We start from the raw sequence: 19,949 nt of genomic DNA on the forward strand, positions 1-19,949 counted from the left end.
AGGATGTAAGTGAGATAAACATACTTCACTCTATCATCCTGCTAGTATTGGGTCTGTTGAGTGCTTCAACAGGAGGATAATGGACAGTGAACAAATTGCTATAAGGAAAAAGACACTTGACAGATTGATAAGGGCTTACCTTACAGCATCACGCCAACCTTGACTGGTTACAGCCCTTTTAGAGTTGAGAAGTAGAGAACCGTTCACAAAGATAATGTTGCTTGTTTGTCTGGATACCAGCAGAAAAAGTGGTCCTCTTCTGTGGTTGTAACTAATGTAAGAAAGCCCAAGAGGGGTACAAAGAGTACTATGATTGGAAAAATGGAGTAAAGGAGTTAATGTTGCAACAAAGGGGCTGGGTGCGAGTCAGGTTGGCGAGTCACAGTAAGTTCAGCAAACCCTTATCGGTTACCTAGATATTTTCCAATTCTGCCATGTTGAGTGATGGTAAGACTTGCAACAAGGGGCCCGATTCACAAAACTAATCTGAGACAAAATCCTAACTTCACGACTTTCAGTGTTAACAGAAGTCATTTAGGAGTACTAAAGTTAGGATTTTATCTCAGTTAATCTTAAATTTTGGTCTTAAATTAAATTTAAGACCAACTTAAGTTTAACTGAGACAAAATGCTAACTTTAGTACTAAATGCCATCTGTGAATACCGAAAGTCGTAAAGTTAGGATTTTGTCTCAGATTACTCTTGCGAATCGGGCCCACTATTCTTTTCTGGAAAGATGCAGAAAGAAATCTGCCTATATTATCTATGCCAGAGAAATGAAGGGTTACTGCTGATCCAGAAGGACATTGGTTTCAAAGATAAACTAAACAGAGCTTCAGTACAAACAGTGAAAAAACTTGACCATTTTTGAAAAAAGGATCACCTTTTCCACACACTAGGTGTGTGCAGTCGAGGAGGACTCAACAGAGGATTTTCATGCTGGACAATTGTACCGCCAATCTACAGTTACGAAGAAAACGTCTTAATGAGGATCTAGTTACGGCTCACATGAAGAAGAAGTTGACTCGAACTGAGCAACATTTTTACGATCGGCTTTTCTGTTGGTCACGCTTTTAAGATGGAGTCCCATCCAGACAGTTAGTTATATTGTGGATCTCAGGGTTGCTCTCTATCATCGGAGGTCCCGGGATGGCACCTAAGGTGGTGCTGGTTAAATGGTGTCTCTGCATCATATGAAATTCAGCTGTTTTGGAATGACAGTCTGGCAAGAGGGCATTTAGTTTCTAGGGCTATGGAAGGGATGGTTATGTGGGGGACTGGTAGATGGTTTGGTCTGGGCATGGAGTATGTGGCTCTTTGTGCATTGGTCTCTGAATATCTTAAGGGCCATGCAAACCAGGGCAAAGAGGCTCCTCATTTTGTTGATGATGTGGTCAACCTCCAAAGAAAGCATTATAATTTTATTGAATAAGTTACTCAGAGATTAGAGCAAAGTGTTATATTTGTCCTCTCAAACTAGGGAATATTTGTAGTTAGACGAGAATGAAGTAGGGTGCATATTTGATGTGGCAGGTATGCAGTGATATGAGCTTTCCTCTATATTTCACGTATCAGAACTGGGATAGTGATATCTACTGTCTGTTCTGTGGATTGGCCAGCCCTATCTATTTAGGTGTAAAGAGGGCCAGCCTTATCTATTCAGGTCTAAGGAGGGCCAGCCCTATCTATTCAGGTCTAAGGAGGGCCATCCATATCTGTTTAGGTGTAAAGAGGGCCAGCCCTATCTATTTAGGTGTAAAGAGGACCAGCCCTATCTGTTTTGGTGTAAGGAGGGCCAGCCGTATCTATTCCGGGCTAAGGAGGGCCAACCCTATCTTTTCAGGTCTTAGTGGGCCAGCCCTATCTATTTAGGTTTAAGGATGGCCAGCCCTACCTGTTCAGATTAAAGGAGGGCCAACCCTTTCTGTTGAGGTGTAAGGAGGGCCAGCCCTATCTGTTGAGGTGTAAGGAGGGCCAGCCCTATTTATTTAGGCTTAAGGGGGGCCAGCCCTATCGGTGTAGGTGTAAGGAGGGCCAGCCCTATCTGTTTAAGTTTAGGGAGGGCCAACCCTATCTGTTAAGTTTTAAGGAGGGCCAGCCCTATTTATTTAGGTTTGAGGAGGGCCAGCCCTTTCTATTCAGGTGTAAAGAGGGCCATCCCTATTTATTTAGGTGTAGAGAGATGTCTTCAAACATGGAGGTAAATGAAGGGGTAAGTGGTCTATCTTGGAGTATAGGGACAGTGGCTTTCGGGGATTTTATACAGTGGCTGAGATCATTAACGGAATGTTGTGAAGAACTTTCCCAGAGCTCTTTAAGGATGATGGAGTTGTGGGGAGAGTGCAGATGGTCTCGGATCCCCTATGGATTATAGAAGCATCCGAAAGGGACTTTGACATTTTTCCAGGTTCTGAATCATAATGTTCCCATTGCTGAAAATAGAGACTAAAAGAATGACTTTGATGTGTAAAGAAAGGGTGCTAGGGAGTTTCTGTCCACAGTCTCCCAAAACGTATGGGAGATAGTCACATCCCTGGTAAAGAGATCGCTCCTTGGAGATTTGTAATGAGGTGTGTTTTTATCTCCCATGGATCACACGTTTATTATAATTATGGCATTTGTATTGTGCAGCCCTCACTACTAGGATAGCAGAGTGCTTCTCACAAAACAACTAGATACACAGAACTAGATCACTACAGAGGAGGGTCAAACTATATACGTACACACCAATAAATGCAAAACTACGAGGAGTACGTAACAAGTAACTGCTGGAACAGTAGCAATGGATTTGTCCATTAATTACTTTGAAGTTAGTCTTTCACTGGTATTTCAGGATATTCTTGCATTAGCCTGTATTTGTAATTTTTGCTGCATTTTTCAGATAGGTTTGAGGTCCAGATTATTTTATTGGGGTTAGGTTCTGATTTGCATAAATTATTTAGCAAGTAGTAAGGAGACTTTCTAAAAATAAAAATAAAAATTTCTAGGATAGATTACAAGGTCGTCTGCAGAGGAAGAAGGACTTCAGCAGTAAAATCATTTGGCACAACAATTGCATCTAGTTCTACAGGCACCTGGTGAAGTGCGTCATAGAAGGGTTGTCAGTAGGAAGGAATTCAGACCTTCTAGTAAAATACTGTTGAAACAGTGCACAGTCAAGTTAGCAAAGTACAAACTAAGAGGTGTCTGTTTCTGTTGCAGAATATCTTTTCATCTGGTAACATACTTTAGCTGAGTACCAAGGTGGGGTAGTCCATGTGCCAATAAAATATATCTGTGTTCACTGTTTGCGTGCAATTGTGTTAAAATGGAGAAAAGCAATTAGACAGCAAGTTCAAAGACGCATATAAGACCCTTAAACTACCCAAAACAGAATAGTTCTAAGCATCGACCATCAGCCTTAATTCTTTGTTTCTGCTGTCAGGGAATCGGAGACATTTGTGAAAACGAGGCTGTCGTTTTTCTATTATGTCTATTGGGTCAGGCAACATACCAATCCTGGTCTAGTGTTTAATACTCCTACCCTATCAAAATAGCAAGCACACTGGGCAACATCAAAATGGACCAGCAGCTTGCTGCCAGATCCCAGCACAGGTGCAAACCGAGTGGCCAGAGGAAAGCCACGAGGTCCACGAGGATACGTTCATGGTCTTTGCGGCTTCAAGCTGTCAGTGGTCATGTGAGATCCAGGGAGGACCTCTGTTGCTCGAGTCCCCTGGATCTCCACCGACATGCGAGTACAGTGGCAAAGCTGTGGTGTACCAACAGAGGTTGCCGTATGTAGTCAAGGTGCCAGCACCTCTACCATCGATGCTCTAGCATTCCTCCACAATGGCAACCCTAAAACATTCTTCCCACCACCTGCCATCCAGGTAAGAGGAAGCCATGAGCCAGTGAACACAGGCAGCAGAGGACCCTTCCCCTGTCAAAACTGACATGGAGGCTGACCAGTCACCTATCAGTGGTTGTGCAAGGCAAGGCCACTTCTGCAACTGAGCAGCTCGTGCCATTGGTCATCGCTGATCCAACATCCTCCATCAGATAAGAATCCTGGGATCACTCTTGCAGGCAACTCACAGAAGAAATCATCAATGATGAAAATATTTATTTTTAGGGCAGTTCTCTTTCATGTACCCCATTGGGCATCTCAACTGAGTCCAACCTCTCTGCTCACAACATGTACTGTGAGCAACTTCAAAACTCAGTAATCCAGAGCTAACACATGCATTAAAATTATGCCATTGCATTATCAAGGACAAAGTGGGGTTAACGCAAGACATTTTTTTATAAAACAGGGTTCTAATTCAGATCCCTGAATGGTCAATCCGATCGACTGCCTGACCATCACCTAATTCTATTTGACCTCAATGTCAACCAACCTAAGCTCCCCAACCAGTTGTATAATCTTAAGCACTGGACAAGGAACATAAACCAAATCCCCCAATCAGAGCAAGAATCCCTACTCAGCTCCAAAATTCTCCTGCCACCCAACTTTACTACAGTCAATGACCTCACCTCCCCCTATAACACAAAACTGATGGAAATTCTTGACACTGTAACCCTCCTAAAACTCAAGAAATCTGCAAGTATACCCTCCAGAACCTGGCAATTTAGGCTGACAGAATGAACCTGTAGAAATCAACCTTCGCTGATCCATCTCGCCCTCCTCCGAGCGGAACACCTAAAATACAAGAAATATATCTTCAGAGAGAAATCTACTTTCTTCCGAGCCCAACTTGACCACTTAAGAAATACATCTAAAGAACGTTTCAACATCTGAAAGGGGTGGGAGCACACTGCTTCACCTCCCAGTACAGTACGTCCCTTAGCATTATGGTGAATGCAGTTCATGGTACATGCTTACTTGAATATTTACTGGAGTATTCCACCAAAGATGGTGCAGGTTAGTGCTGCAAATCTCTAGACACGTGTTTCTGGATATCATCCGTAGGGATAAAAACAAATTTAATCTGTGGTTGCTTTGCAGGCTGCCACAATCCTTTCAGGTCTCAGCACCTCTCACAGGCACACAGGTGCATCTCCACAAGCTCGTCAGCTCAATGGCTCAAGGGAGCCTTTTCAAACAGGAAGGGGGGAGCACACTGCATCACCTCCCAGCACAGTTCAACTCTGCCAAGCGCTGCGAAGAGTTCACCAAATGTTTTTAAACATCAAAATTTCTCTGGCCCCCTCCATTCTTCTCCCCCTACCAAAGATGGTCCCTCTACCAAAGACGCACCGCCCTTGCTACATTTCCAACCTTTGGTGGTCACCCCCAAATCCACCACCTCAACGAACCAGAACTCCACCTACAATCACTTACAACTGAAAAACTATGCAACCTGGACTATTTTTTAAAACATCTCTGAAAAAGTAATCCTTGAAAAACTTTAATGCATGAAGCAGACATCCCACTTCTCTGACCCTCTTCCCTCATATATTGTCAGAACTATCAGACACATAATCAACCTAACTGAACAAAAATCATTAACTCCTCAATATACAATGGATCCATGCCGCCCTGCCTTAAACTCAGCCAAGTGGCCACCTTCATTAAAAAGCTAGACGTCCACTCGAATGACCTTAAAAACTGCAGACCGCTAACTAACCTCCTCTTCATAGCCAAAACTATTGAAAAATTGAGAGGTTTGTCTCTTAATCCTACCTGGACCCTGGACCTCACAGCGGCCTTTGATACCGTTAACCAGAAGATTCTCCTAAACGCCTTCTCACAGTGTGCTAGCATCAACAGTACTGTCCTCCAATGGTTTGCCTCATACTTGAACCAGAGTTCCCACCTAATCAAATTAAACAGCTCCACCTCACAAGCAGTATGAGTCACACAAGGAGTTCCCCAAGGATCAATCTTGTCCTCTTGTTCGACCTCTGTATGGAACCCCTTGCAGTGATCTTGAAAAAGGCCAAAACAGACACCCATCTCTATGCAGATGGTGCCCAACTCTACATCAAAATCTCGTCATCTAAAGACATCCAGCACATAAACAACATTCTCTCTCAAACCAAACTCCTCCTCATCCATCCAAAAGGAACGTCTTATCCCATCCTTAACTAGCGCAGCACCTAAATGTACGAAACTGTAAACTATCCATCTCTAACAAGCCACAAGGGATTTCTCTTGAGAAAATCTTGAACGTGAAAGATCATATCAAATCCTCGACAAAAAGTGTGTTCTACATGCTGAAATACCTAAAATAAAATAAAATCCTTCATTCCCCTGGGTGACCTAAAGACTGCAGTGCAACCACTAATCCCCTATAAGCTGGACTATGTTATCGCAACAATCACCGGTACTCCAAAAACCCACCTTGCACCTATTCTACACTCAATGCAGTGACTAGACAGGTCTCTGGGGAGAGGCAATAAAATCACATCACTCCTACACTTAAGAAACTCAACTAACGACCAATCGAAGCGAGAAGTATATTCAAAACAGTGTGCATAACCCACAAAGTTCTCTATACTGGAAAGTCAAACTACCTCACCAACAACCTATCTAAAGATGGCCAAAAATAGCCCTCTGAGAAGCTCTAACACTCTACGCCTGATTCCACCCAAATTTAAGACTACTAAAATCACTCACCTGTTCCTTTCTGGAAATACCCCAAGAATTTGGAACGCTCTACCACAGAAGGTACGCAACAATCAATCATTCCTATACTTCGGAAAAAAACTCAAACTATTTCTTCTCAACAAATAGCTGAACCCACTGTCCTAAAATAATCGACTGGCCAGCTGCTCCTTCCCCCCGCATCGATGAGCCTGCGCATCTCTACCTCTGAAACACCTTCCCATGTATTCTACCACCCCTTGCTACAACCTACTATCACTACCCCAGAACTTTATTGATCTCCCTTTCCACCCCTTACAGTATACTATCCCCAGTATACATACAACTGTATGTTTATTTTTTTATTGCATATTCCTTGTAAATGTAATCTATGCAAACTGTCTAAAGACACTGATGCCATTGGGCCTAGCTCTGGCTATCTAAAACTCGATTAATTAAAAATAAAAAAATCCCTCTACACTGAAAATCCCTGTGGGCATTGACTGGCCACGCTTGTAGCGCCTTGTTCTTCATTGTTCGTTTATGTCCTTTTAAAACAATGTGAACATGGATGGTACCTAGAATATGCCGCTTACATCACCCTGTTTGCTTTGCACTGTTCGATTATATTCTGATTTACTTTAAATTCTTACCTAATGTTATATTTAAAATGATTTTATTTGACGCGCAGCAGAACTGTTAATGGTTTATGGTTGACCTCAATGGGTGCTTTCTGTTTATCTAGAAAGTAGACAGTTCCCCTCTTATGTAGTTAAGGCCACCTGTATAACACTTGCATCCTCTCGCTCTCTCTCCTCCGTTCCCTCTCCCAGCTCTAGACACTGTGCGAGCAACAATCGCCATTTTAGGGAAAGCGTTCGCCGGAGCTGCCATTTCCATCCTCGCTTTGTTCACCGCAGAGCTCTACCCCACTGTGCTCAGGTATGTATACCTCTTAAAATGATGTCCATGACTGATAATATGGGGGGTAACACCACAAGTTTTCTTTGTCGAAAAAGAAGACATTAAGTGGCTGTAGTAAGAGCATAGATTGCTGTTTTCACTCTCTGGTTCTCTTTGGGGAGTCTCGGAAAACAATAATTTTACGCAATATAGAGGTTTAGAAATGGACTCAATGCAGACCAGAATGCAAACCGATCTTGAAAAAAAAGCAACTACATCAGCCAAGGCACAAGAGGACTCCCTATGGTCCTGAGTAGGATGGAAGTTAGACAGCCACCGACAGGCATTTGGTGGCTTTCCGACCAACATCCAGTAGGGACGTCCGACCGCCGCATTATGATGCGGTCAGTCGGACCGCATCTGTAGGAGGGACCAACCAACGTCTGTTGGGCCATCGGTCGGATTGTATTCCCTACAATAGGGTGGCCGCGGAGGCACCACCATAGGGATTAAAATAGCCCATTCCGACTGCCTTTCCATGGCAGTCCAACCGCCATGAAAAGGAAGCCGGAATGGGACTTTAGGGGCTCTTCCCAGGGCCCCCATCCCCTAAGGGCCTCTGCTATGGGCCGGCCTCCAAACATCCATGCACCGTGTGCCAGGCACCATATGGTGCCTGGCACACTGTGCATGGATGTTGGTGAACTGCCCTTTTCCACTGCGACTTGTGCTGCAGCCCTTTTCTAGGACCGCAGCGCATGCTGCAATGGAAAAGAGCAGTTTTACGACTGCCTTTATGGCGGTTGCGTTGTAATTGGGCAGATGGAACCGCCAACATATAGTCAGTCAGACACCTGCCCAACGACTGCCATCTTAATCAGGCCCTATGTCACGGCTTGCCACTTTCACATGAATCTGCAATGCATGAGAACACAAGTACACATGCACAACAAATATCCCCACACACACAGAATTCCAAATACTGCAAATTGAGCTGTTAAATTTAAAGCTTCAGTGAAAGCTAAATCATCTTTGTCAGTGACAGTGAAACCATTGTCCTCAGTTTCATCGTCAATGGGTACATCAGACAGTTACACTGTGGACAAAACCATCCTCACCATCACTTACATTACCCGAAGCAAAGACACCAGTTGATCCAATTCATTCACTAACAACTGCAGGGACCTATGGATTTAATCCTTGGCTAGGTCTTCTGGACTCCAGATTTTCCAACCCTTTCTGGGTAAGATATCTTCAGCAGCACAAGCTGTTTGATATCTAGCCAATGAGGATGGCCCATTTGAACCAACAGATAGTCCTGGGAACTTATGGGCAAAATATCAATTGGATGGCGATCAAGAGGAGAGCTAGGTGCATCCAAGAGACTTTACTTCAAGCCTCATATACCCTCAAGAGGAAGACTGTGGCTGGCCCTTTACCCATCTTCATTATGATCGGCACAGGCACTACAACCCCTATTACGAGGAACCATCCATGGAGCACAGGTACCATGAACCACAAATGATGCAAATGCCTAAAGACTTTGTTATGGATATACAGTCCATGATGAAAGCTACTATGCAAGGTTCCCACAGATTCAGGAGCAAAATGCTCAACCCGACCTCCACAAGAGGAACAGCAACTACCCACACCACAGCAACCAGGACCGCCTCTGTCTTTGCCACCAATCCCACCACTGCGCTCGGCAGAAGTGCATATGACTGACGATGAATGATGCGGAGTCAGAAGAGGAAGGAGACATTCTTGAGGAGGCTTTTTAAGTGACTCATTAAGTAGTGGACGTAACAAAAGGTGCGGAACTTCTACCAGTGGACTCTCCCATGATGAGATATCAATTTCTGTTTCCTCATTGTAAGGTCATCTGGGAAATTTGTTTTGCCAATTCAGGTTCAGCAAAGGGACTGTTGTCTCTGTGACTGTGGAATTCAAGGGCTATTCTGAACGCAGATCACATTTGGAATGGGGAAAGATCTGACGCAGCCACCTCTCCGGCCCGTTTCTCTGTCTGGAGAAAAAGTAGAGTGCCAAATTCAAATCACTAGTCACCCAAAGCCGGTTTCCGTTGTCCGAAAAGCAGCTCAGCCATGCTCATGAAATCCCTCATCTCTATCTTCTGCCCACCTGAAAGAGAGGCGAGATGACTAGACCCCATCGGCAAGTGTGTTGCTTCGCTGGCGGCCACCTCCATCTGAACCACAAATTTATTGACGATTCTTTTGGGTTATAATCGCTACATATAGCACCTACTCACCAGAATCCAGAGAATATTACCACACTAAACTTGCAATCTATAAAAAAGGTATTCTAGAGGCTAAAAAGATGTTCTTTTCTAATAAAATATCAAACTCGTACAATAAAACCATAGACATCTTTAACACCCTAAAAGAGCTAGCCAATCCCGAGCGTGTGACCCCCCCCATTCCTGCCACACAGAAGCTATGTAATAAACTAAATTCTTTTTTCCTTGAAAAAATTAAAATTCAGGATTCCATTGATTCTAACTATGGGAACGTGAGGGAACAACCTGAAATTAAGATTACCTCCTACATGGCTACCCTCTCCTGCCTAAGGAGTGAATCGTTCTTGGAACTTCTCAATAAAGTTAAATCAGGCTCACCAAACGACATCTGTCCCCCATACATACCAAAAGCCATTTGCTCAGAAATTCCTGGAACCATCCTTTCCCTACTCAATTTATCCCTGAGTCAAGGGACAGTCCCACTAGCCTTTAAAGAAGCGGTTATCATTCCCCTACAGAAAAAACAAGGGGTTAACCCGCAGAGGTTAGATTATTATAGGCCTATATTGCTTCTGCCACTTCTAGTTAAGGTATTAAAGGCACATGTGGCTAAACTTTTTAGTGCCTTTATAGAAGACATCCAATTCTTAGACCCTTATCAGGCAGGCTTTCGATCTTGTCATTTTATCTGTCATGGATGATTTAATAGAAAAAGCCGATGTCGACTACACTCAAGCTCTGATCCTCCTGGACTTGTCAGTGGCGTTCGATCCAGTTAATCATGGAATATTGATGGAACGTCTTGCCGCAGCAGGTCTCAGAGGACAATCAGTGTGGCTATCGCCTTATAAATCTGACATTTGCAACCTCAATTGTGGAGTTCCGCAGGGTTCTTTGCTGTCGCCGCATCTTTTTAATGTATATATCCGACCCCTCATAACCACGCTCCGTCAGATGGGGGTACAGATATACAACTATGCGGATGACATGCAGCTGATTTTCTCTATAGATGACTCTATACAATCCAAGGTGTTTCTTAAGAGTACTATGGTTTTCATCAGGAATTGGATGCATAAAAATCAGCTAAAACTTAATTTGGATAAAACCAAAATCATTATCCCAAACAATAAACTTCAGCACTGGACCCCGACTCATTGGCCCGAAGAAATGTGTCCAGCACCCGCCCCAAAGACCTCGATCAAGAGCCTAGGTGTCCATATTGACTCTGAACTCGCAGATCGGGGCGGTCACCTCTGCCTGTTTCTTCCAACTCAGGAAACTGCGCAAAATCTGAAGGCTTTTCAGCAGGGAAGCTTTCATCCAAATCATCATCGCCTTGATCCTTTCCAAAATTGACTATGCCAATGCAACATATCTAGGCCTCCAGCGTAATCAGTTACACTGCATTCAAAACCAGGCAGCAAGAATTATCTATCACAAGGCAGACGCTGCCATATCAAACTGCTGCTGAGGAAACTGCATTGGCTCCCTGTGGAGCAGCACTCAATGTTTAAAACAGGCTGTATACTGTCCAAAGCCATTCATGGCACTGGCCCCGAGTGCATTGCCTCAAAAGTTCACAGATACTATCCTACGCGCACGTTAAGATACATGTACAATCATTTTCTGGTGGTTCCAGCTTCAAGAAGTAAACGTTTGGGAGGATCACGTTTCTCCTTTCAGGGACCCAAGTTTTGGAATGCCCTGCCTTTGTCATTGAGATTAAAAATGGACCATCTGTGTTTCAGGAAAAAGCTGAAGACCTGGCTTTTCGTGCAAGCTCACAATTAGACCCGATTCTCTTTGGACGTTGTCTCTAAAGGATGAAATAAGGTATCTCCCAGCGCCAAGAAACCTGTTGGTGTACGTGCGCTTTATAAGTTATCATTAACATTACATAACATAACATGCAGAGTGACATTGGCACAAACCTAGACCCATTCGGGAGGGGATGCTAAGGATATAATCAAGGAAGGGGAAAGAGCATTAATGGAGATATGTAATGTAGGGTTCCATGAGCTAGCAAACTTCAGCTCCTTTATACTGGAGGCACAAAACTCCATCATGGCATCAGGCAAAATTCATTTTGTGACTAAGGGCCGGCAGCTACCAATCCATTCAGAGGTTCCTGTCAATCATACAAACCACAGCATTACTAAACAACACTCCTTCTACAGAAGGCCATACTCTTCCATCAGTCATCCAAAAGCCAATGGTTATCACAGAGGAAAACTCATACAACACCAAGAAGAGAGGACGCTGTCACTGTACAGCTCAGGACCCCGGCAACAGAGATTCAGTACCAGCAATGAATACTGTTTCCCGCCACCTTCACAATAACGGAGGAAGAACTGCTTCCTTTCTAGTGGCATTGGCTTCCATTACCATGGACCAATGGGTTATGGACATGGCTCATTATAGACACACACTGGAGTTCATATAGACATCACCTTCCACACAGCTCCCATAATATGCTCCCTTCCCCAAATTTCAGTGCAACAGGGGCTCTTCTTGAGGTTCTTGCTGTCAATAAAAAATCATGCAAATGGAGGTGCATGATAGGTCTAAAGCACCTAAGGAAGCTGTCAGTAACACCCAGGACATGCTTCAGATACTTCAGTAGGCAGAGTAAATCACATCCCTAGATCTGTCATGCATCTGCCCACACTGCAGCGCATCCAAACAAAGAACGGAGCTGGGCTTTCAAGTAGCCAGTTCCCACCAGCAGTTTTGAGAGATCCCTTCAGCCTGAAATTAAAATCCTGCATCTTCACCAAATGTCTAGCCCCAGTTTCCGCACAACTCACGGGCCATTACGTATTTCCAAACTTAGACAACTTATTTGTCAAAAGGAGGAACAGAAAGAAAGCAGCCATGTCTAGCACTGATGGGGATTCACTATAAACACTGAAAAGCCATCTCAATGCCGTCGATCAGGTATTGATCCTTTTAGGCATCATAGACGTGAAAGCCGGGAAAAGTTTCCAATCAGAGAACATTATGGCACAACTGCCTAGACAAAAGCACTCCAACAGCTTCAGACCATGTCAGTCTGCAAGTACAGATCCATGCTGGGAGGGTTATCCTCTTGAATGTCTGCAGAGCCCACTGCCACCTGCACATGAGTTCCTTCAGGAACAATCGAACATCCACATGTCCAGTCTTTCTTTTTTTATTAAAGCTCTTTGTATGGATTTTGTGCAGAAGAATCAAAAAGCAAGCCTTCAGTCCGAAAGATAAAATTAATGCTTGTTTGCAAAGTGTGAAACAACAATAGTCTAATAAAGTTGTCTGATTGATCCTTTAACAGAACCACACACACAATCCGGTTGTCTCCAATGTTGGACTCAATTGAAAATGATCCCAGCTGGACTGTGGACACCCGTGTCTGCTTGTGTCTAGTCGCGCATCCTCTCGTCTGGTACAACGGTTCTATTTTGGAGCACTGGTCCATACCACTTTATAATGTCCCAAGTGCAGGTGCTGCCTGTCTCAGGGTATGCCACCCTCCCCCCCCCCCCCCCACTGGACAAACAGTGTCCCCAAGCCCATCAAGGTCACTTGTCTCCAAAGGCCACCATTCTCATTGGAACCCCCCCTCCTCCCCCCCAGTAGTATCACCTTGGGTGATGGAATCAATGGGCCCCCCCAAGAACCGGAATCACTTTGCATCAGTGTGTTTTGATAATTGGACGTTACCCTTCGATGTGACCAAATCCGATCATTTCCACTTGTCATCCTGCACACTTTTTTCATTCTCCAGTGCTGCCTAGGAGTGAAATGAGTGGAATGAGTCATATAGAGTCATATAGAGGTATTTAGGGGCATATCAACAACAACCGACGATAATTATCGCAAAGCGCATTTAGCGCTTGGATTATTATCGTCGGCTAGCGTGAATTTTTATCGCTGAGATAGCGTGCTATTAGCAACGCTTATCTCAATAGCGATAAAATTCTACACGCTAACAGGCTAACGTGAGATTATCGCTGGAAACCCAGCGATAATCACACGTTACCTTGTTGATAGGGACAGGCAAACTTAGCCATGATATTCTCCTTCCATAGGATATCATGGCTAAGTCTGAAAATTAGCAGACGTAAAAAAGCAGCGTTAACCGCGGTTAGCGCTGCTTTTTTTGTCTCTAACAGGGTTAGCGACATTCTTGATAATAGGAGAAATGTCGCTTAGCGACATTTCTCCTATTATTTTACTCTGGAACGCCTCCTTTGCATCTCATTAGAGATGCAAGGGGAAGCGTAGAGTAAAAGGGTGCTAACATGCAAATTTGCGTGTTAGCACCCTGTTGTTGATAGGGCGCTAGTTTTATCTCTGCTTTTTTGGCTTTTAAAGCCAAAAAAGCAAAGATAATGCCCTTGTTGATATGCCCCTTAATTTGTTCTATTCACAGCCTAGCTGGTATGGACAACTTGTGAGGCGTAAGTAGTGTGTCCCTTCAATATGCCTGGTGCATGGGGCACAAATCTTTCCCCTATCGTGATCTTAGGGCCAGCATACCAGTGGGATGGTTGCCGATAGAGGAATGGTACAATTCCGAAATTCCACCCCTAATTATTTTTCCTCTTACTAGCTTCCAGCGGTTTGTATTCCAAGAGTGTCACCAGCTGGGGTCACTAAGCCTCTAGTTCATGTGTCAATTGTAGGGAACTCACAAATTGAGATTTATGAAACCGTTGTAAGGTTGTAAAGGGTTTCTCTCACATACATCACCCTCTGGGATATCCCACTGCCATCCCGCTGGTTGAACCCTTCTAATCATGCTGTGTATGTCCCACTAAAGACAGACAACTGTAACCTATTCATCGCACTACCTAAAGTATTCCCTCATATATGGGTTTCCCACTTCCATGGGCTAGTTATCCACAGCCCAAAATACACAGAGATATGGAAAGGAGAGGCAACAGTGGACAGCACAAACATTCATTCAACGTCTATTCAAAAGAGACTCACAAAGTTTTACGGAAGGCTCCTTAAATTCCTGAACATACGATGAGATAACAGTATTATAAATGAGAAATTATCAACTAAAAATCCTATATTGGAAGAGGATATTCAAATAGCCAGGTGGGTGGAACATACTGCCCTGTGGCTTAAAGACTGATTTGTCAGAGAAACGAAAAGCGCTTGAGGTGGTAAAAAGTGAAAATGTGGAATAAATAAAGACTAGTAAGATAGAACCAGTAAAAAATGAATTTACAGTGTGGAAAAAAGGTTACCGGGGTGATTCCTCGGCGCACCTCGGTTCTAGTGTCATGTCTGGGGCAAGAAATGTGAAATCCCTGCACTCTGGTAAAAGAGGTCATTATGGTTTGCATCACAAGCAATGAAAACAAAAGATCTGAAGGTGCAGTAAAAAATTCAGGTGACAATTGCAGAGGAAGAAGAAACATCAAAGGTATGCAAGTTGGGAGGGATACAAAGAGAAAGTTCCGATAAAATAGAAAGAAAACTCTTTGCAACATGGATATTGATGGCAAAATAATGGAGGCTTCGACTAAACCTACATGAGATGAGTACTGGAACAGATATGTCTAAATTGGACAGATCAGACATAAGAGGAGTAAGGTATAGAGACAGATTTTAGAATGCAGAATCTTAGAACGAACCAGACAGCGATGAGGTTTGAGAAGAGAGCTGTCTACGGGCATGTTGATGTGAGCAACCATGGACCATGGGTCAGAACTATTGGGGTGGTGGCACCGGAAGGACCGGAAGCTGAACAAGACTTAAATCCTAACACTTAGGAACTGGAGATGGTAGTAGAGAGGCACATGAGGCACTTTTGCAACTTAATGGTAGACCCGCTGCAAAAGGAAAGTGACAAATTACAAGAAGGAGGGTTTAGTAGAACCTACTTAGTACTTTAAATGGTTGGCACCTATAGTACTGACACTGAAGGGAGAGGGGAAATATGTAAATGCATCAACAAACATAATTTGAATAAAAACATAGGGGTTGATAGGCAACCTCTCCACACATATCCGAGATGCTGAACGTTTATAGGGGGTCAAAATTTGTGTATTAGACATGTCTTCTCCATACCATCAAATTAGATTACATGAGAAATGAACAGCCTTAACTTCATTCCTGGCACCATTAGGAGGCTTTCAATATCGCAGAATGCCCTTTGACTTACCTCAGCATCCAGAGTGTTTCAGTGGGCAAGGGAAAAGGTATTGGATGGAATGTTACAAAAACTTTGTTTCCAGGCCGATATACTGGGAAAAACGTGAAAAAGCATGATGATATACTGGATGAAGTTCTGAGGATGTTGGAGAAATATCGACTAACAATAAAGATGGAAAAGCATCAACCGAGAAGAGGAAAAAGTGACACATTTTGGTCCTGAAATATTAGCTAATATATTTATACCAAAGGGCAGCAATGCACCAGACCCATGAACAAGGAACAGTTGAATGTATTTTTTGGGCTACCAGGATATTTTTTGAGATTTGTAATGAACTTTCCTGAAGTGGTGGAACTGCTCAGATATTGATGAACTAAAATTCCATATGTGAGTGGAGCACTGAGATTGAAGAGACATTTTAGAGGGCGAAGAAGGGTATTGTTGAGGCTCCATCCTCGTGGCATTTTGATGTAAAAAGAAAAAGATGTCTGACAACTGACACACGAAATGTTGAAGTAGAAGTGATAATAACACATGTTGTAGATGGATAACAGCTCCTTAGTGTTGCTCTGGGTATCAGTCGCTTTAGGTTCTTTGTATGGTGCTCACCCTTTAGAGTCAGGAGGGATCACAAGCCACTTCAAATAGGGAAAAGTCCAGAAAGGGTGGTTACACCACAGATTTCCAGATGGATGCGAACTGTATGTCCGTTGGACTACGCGAGAGGGCTTACAAAAGTAGTAGCTGATAATCAAGACTATCAGCAGAGTATTGAACAGATTTTGGAGTTGGATGAGGGAGCCATTTTAGAAGTCAACAATGAAAAAACCTGGTTTGAAGAAGAGTAAAAATGTCTGCAAATGAGAATTCCATGCAGAAGAAAGAGAGAGTGGCTGAAAGTAGGGTGGAATAGTTCTGAGGCATTAGGAGTAAATATATAATTGTATTATAAAGTGAAAGATGACTTAAGCACACAGGATCACAATTTATTAAGGATTTGCAGATAGTTCAACTAAAGAAATGAAGGCGAAGGTTTATCAAAATACCACTATGGGACATCCTAGTTGCAGTATGGCAAAAAGGAGATGAGACAATCATTTAGGTGGCACAACATGGATAGGAATGGAGCGTTAAAACCAGTGTTGCCAGGCAGTTCCCAAAAGGGTGCATGATATTTCCCCAAAAACCATGAGACACAATAGCAATATACTTTTTGTATCCTATTGATAGACTGGGCTCTAGGAATAGATATTTATTGATATTATGTGATTAGCATACCAAATGGTTTGTTGTTACAACGCTTGAACATGTTAATACTGAAGAGATTTTTGGAAGACAATTCATGGATTGGGATATTCTGAAGACAATAGTTTCGCAGAACCGTGCAGTTTATTTCTGAAGGTATCACTGAGATTTTAGGTACAGTAGGAGTTAAGCGCGATTGGTTAGCATTATTCAGGACTTTAGCAAACGTAATGATAGAGTCAATTACTTGGTAATTGAGAATATTTGGCTGCCATTGGCCAAGAGCTGCTTTGGTGGGAGCAATTAAAGAAATTGATTTGATCACTAAAAATAACACCTCATTGTGCAACTGGACCGTCACCATTTGCGGCTATTAAAAGAAGAGAACCTGGTAGGAAAGAGATTACTTTGTCGCTAAGCCAAAAAGGATGTGTATGGGTTGATCAGTAAGCAGTAAAGAAGATCAATGAGGTAGTACAGTGTCAGTAAAGGAGTGAAGGAACTCTTAGTTGACTTAGAGGATTTGTTCATTCTCAGGACATGCTGAATGATTAAGAAGTAGAACAGCAGGTTTTCAAGACACTATAAGGTGATACATAAAAAACATTATGTAGTAAAGTTGGAGGTTTGAAAAAGGTGGAGTTTGGGAAGTGTGTGTAATTTGGTGAGCTATCCTAAGGGCGACAAGTGCAATTGCTGGTGGGTGTGTGTGTGTGTGTGTGTGCATGCGTGCGTGTGTGTGTGTGTATGTGTGTGTGATAAAGTACCCCTTACCATACATTATAAGGTAGGACCTTGCAAGTCATCGAGGAGTTCCATGACCATATAGAGGAACAAGGCTTAAAGCAGAGTTTATTTATAAGGTTATGGAACTCTGATGTTACTACTTTATTCCTTATAATACATGGTCACATCATCACCTCTCCCGCATACCACTTAAATCGTTGTTGTCTAGTTCTTTCATAAGAAAGAAAGCAAGTTTGCAAACATTAGGAATAAAAATTGCATATCTTGTGCAAAATTAAATACAGCAAAACAACTGTTAGATATTTGTAGCAAAATATATTAGATTTTGTTTAATTGGTCAGTTTAAAAAAAAGGCACAGAACATTTCTAAACTTCGCTATAACTACATTAGGAGTGAAAAATAGATACATGTTGCCATAAATGTGCCCTTTCTGCTTGTCATGTTACAGCTAGAAAAACAGAGCAGAAGAAAGAAACGCAGCGTTTCGTTTTGTTCCTTAAACAGCATTTTCTGTATAATGGCGACTCGGTGCATCACAAGTAACTGATTTTAAAGGAATTAGAAACAGGCTTTTAAAACAAGGATTGAAGAATCCCCTGTATGTTATATATTATAGAATCACAGTTGCCAGTCTATAGCTATAGTTAGGATGGTGTTTCCATAAGAAATGCCTTTTTTGATTTGCTAATAACTTTGGTGCAGTTTGTTGAATCTTCGTGGAAGTTTCCAAAAAGTGCTCTTTTTTGCTTAGTTTCTTAATGGAAAGATCTGTCAAGTGGAGCTGAGAAAGAGGGGGGTCCCAAAACACAAAATCCCAATGCATTTCCAATAGACAGCTTTGAAAAGGGATACAGCAAAAATAGTTGAACGTAATTATACCAAATTTGGCAGGAAGCTGTATCTTGGCCCAAAAAGCATGCTTTGTGTGTTTTGGTGTAAATCCGTACAGTAGGTGTTGCAAAATAAGAATTAAAAAATATTTGCATTTCTGGACGGCTGGGTTAACAAGAGTCTTGTCAATGCCCTGGTCATGGGAATTCATTAATGGAGATATCTGAGTGGTTGTGAGGAATTTTTTTCCCGTAAGTCATTTTGCCACCATGGGAGCGAGAGGGTTACGTATGTCCTGCTGGAGTTTGTGCGTTGATTGGCTAGCCGCAACACGAAAAGAAATGTTGCACCCGTCGTTTCAGAACATGGGAACAAGGTCCCCATGTCCTGAAAATTTTAAAAATAAAGTACAAGGGGGCAGAGGAGAGGTTCACAGATCCACAGGCCCAAATAAAAAAATATGTATAATAATTTTTGAGGGGGTTTCGCAATCCTGCGAGATAAAAACAAAAAACAAAAAACAAAAAAAGGTTGTGCACAGTGACTCCCCATGGCCAACCCTGCTAATGAACTGTCAAAGGCTGTGCACGGTGGATGGGGAGTTGGCTTCCGAGTGACCAGGCCCTGTGTCAAACCTCCAGGAGCAGCAACCCGCCTCAGCCGCGCACAGCTGTGTCAGGGTTGACTGCCCGGAGGGGTTAGCTGTTGTTGCATGAACTCTGAAGCTTCTTTCGAAATTCCTGGCAACGTCCACTGTTGCCTGAAAGCCTCCAGGCCATCAGCGAAAACTGCCCTGACCTGACTAGTGGATGCAGTTCCCCCTGAGGCTCCCGGAGCCTCGTCGGAGACCATGGCAGGAGCAGCAGAAAGTCGCACGTTGGCTCCAATAGAATATGAAACCACGGTTGTGCCTTTCACACTGGGGTGACCAAGATCATCTCTGCCTGCTGGTAAACTACTTGGTTTGCTACCCTGGGAATGAGGGGGGAAACGCATAATTCAGCGTCTTAAACCAGTGCTGGCTAGAGGTTCTGGTCTCCAACTGAAAAAGGACTCCAATTGATGATTGAGTCTGGAGGCAAAGAGGTCTATCTCGCAGGGCCCCAATATGAATTGGATCATGTGAAAAAGCGAGGGATGGAGTTGCCATTCGCTATAGTCCCTCAAGTGACGGGAATTCCAGTCCGTTATTGTATTGTCCTGACCCATAAGGTACTCCGCTATCACCGTGAGCTGGTGACACAGGC

The 19,949-nt window shown here is 43.2% G+C and overlaps 1 protein-coding gene across 1 annotated transcript in view; it reads left to right on the forward strand.

Moving 5' to 3' along the window:
- The window catches only part of LOC146813711 (solute carrier family 22 member 7-like), a 238,364-nt gene that overhangs the window by 188,141 nt on the left and 30,274 nt on the right, over nucleotides 1-19,949 (forward strand). Inside the window, exon 8 of the mRNA XM_085609490.1 lies at nucleotides 7,401-7,509. Coding sequence (XP_085465616.1) covers nucleotides 7,401-7,509 — 109 coding nt within the window. The remainder of the gene's footprint in view (nucleotides 1-7,400; nucleotides 7,510-19,949) is intronic.

The sequence above is a fragment of the Triturus cristatus genome, chromosome 6, assembly GCF_964204655.1.
Source record: "Triturus cristatus chromosome 6, aTriCri1.1, whole genome shotgun sequence".
NCBI lineage: Eukaryota > Metazoa > Chordata > Amphibia > Caudata > Salamandridae > Triturus > Triturus cristatus.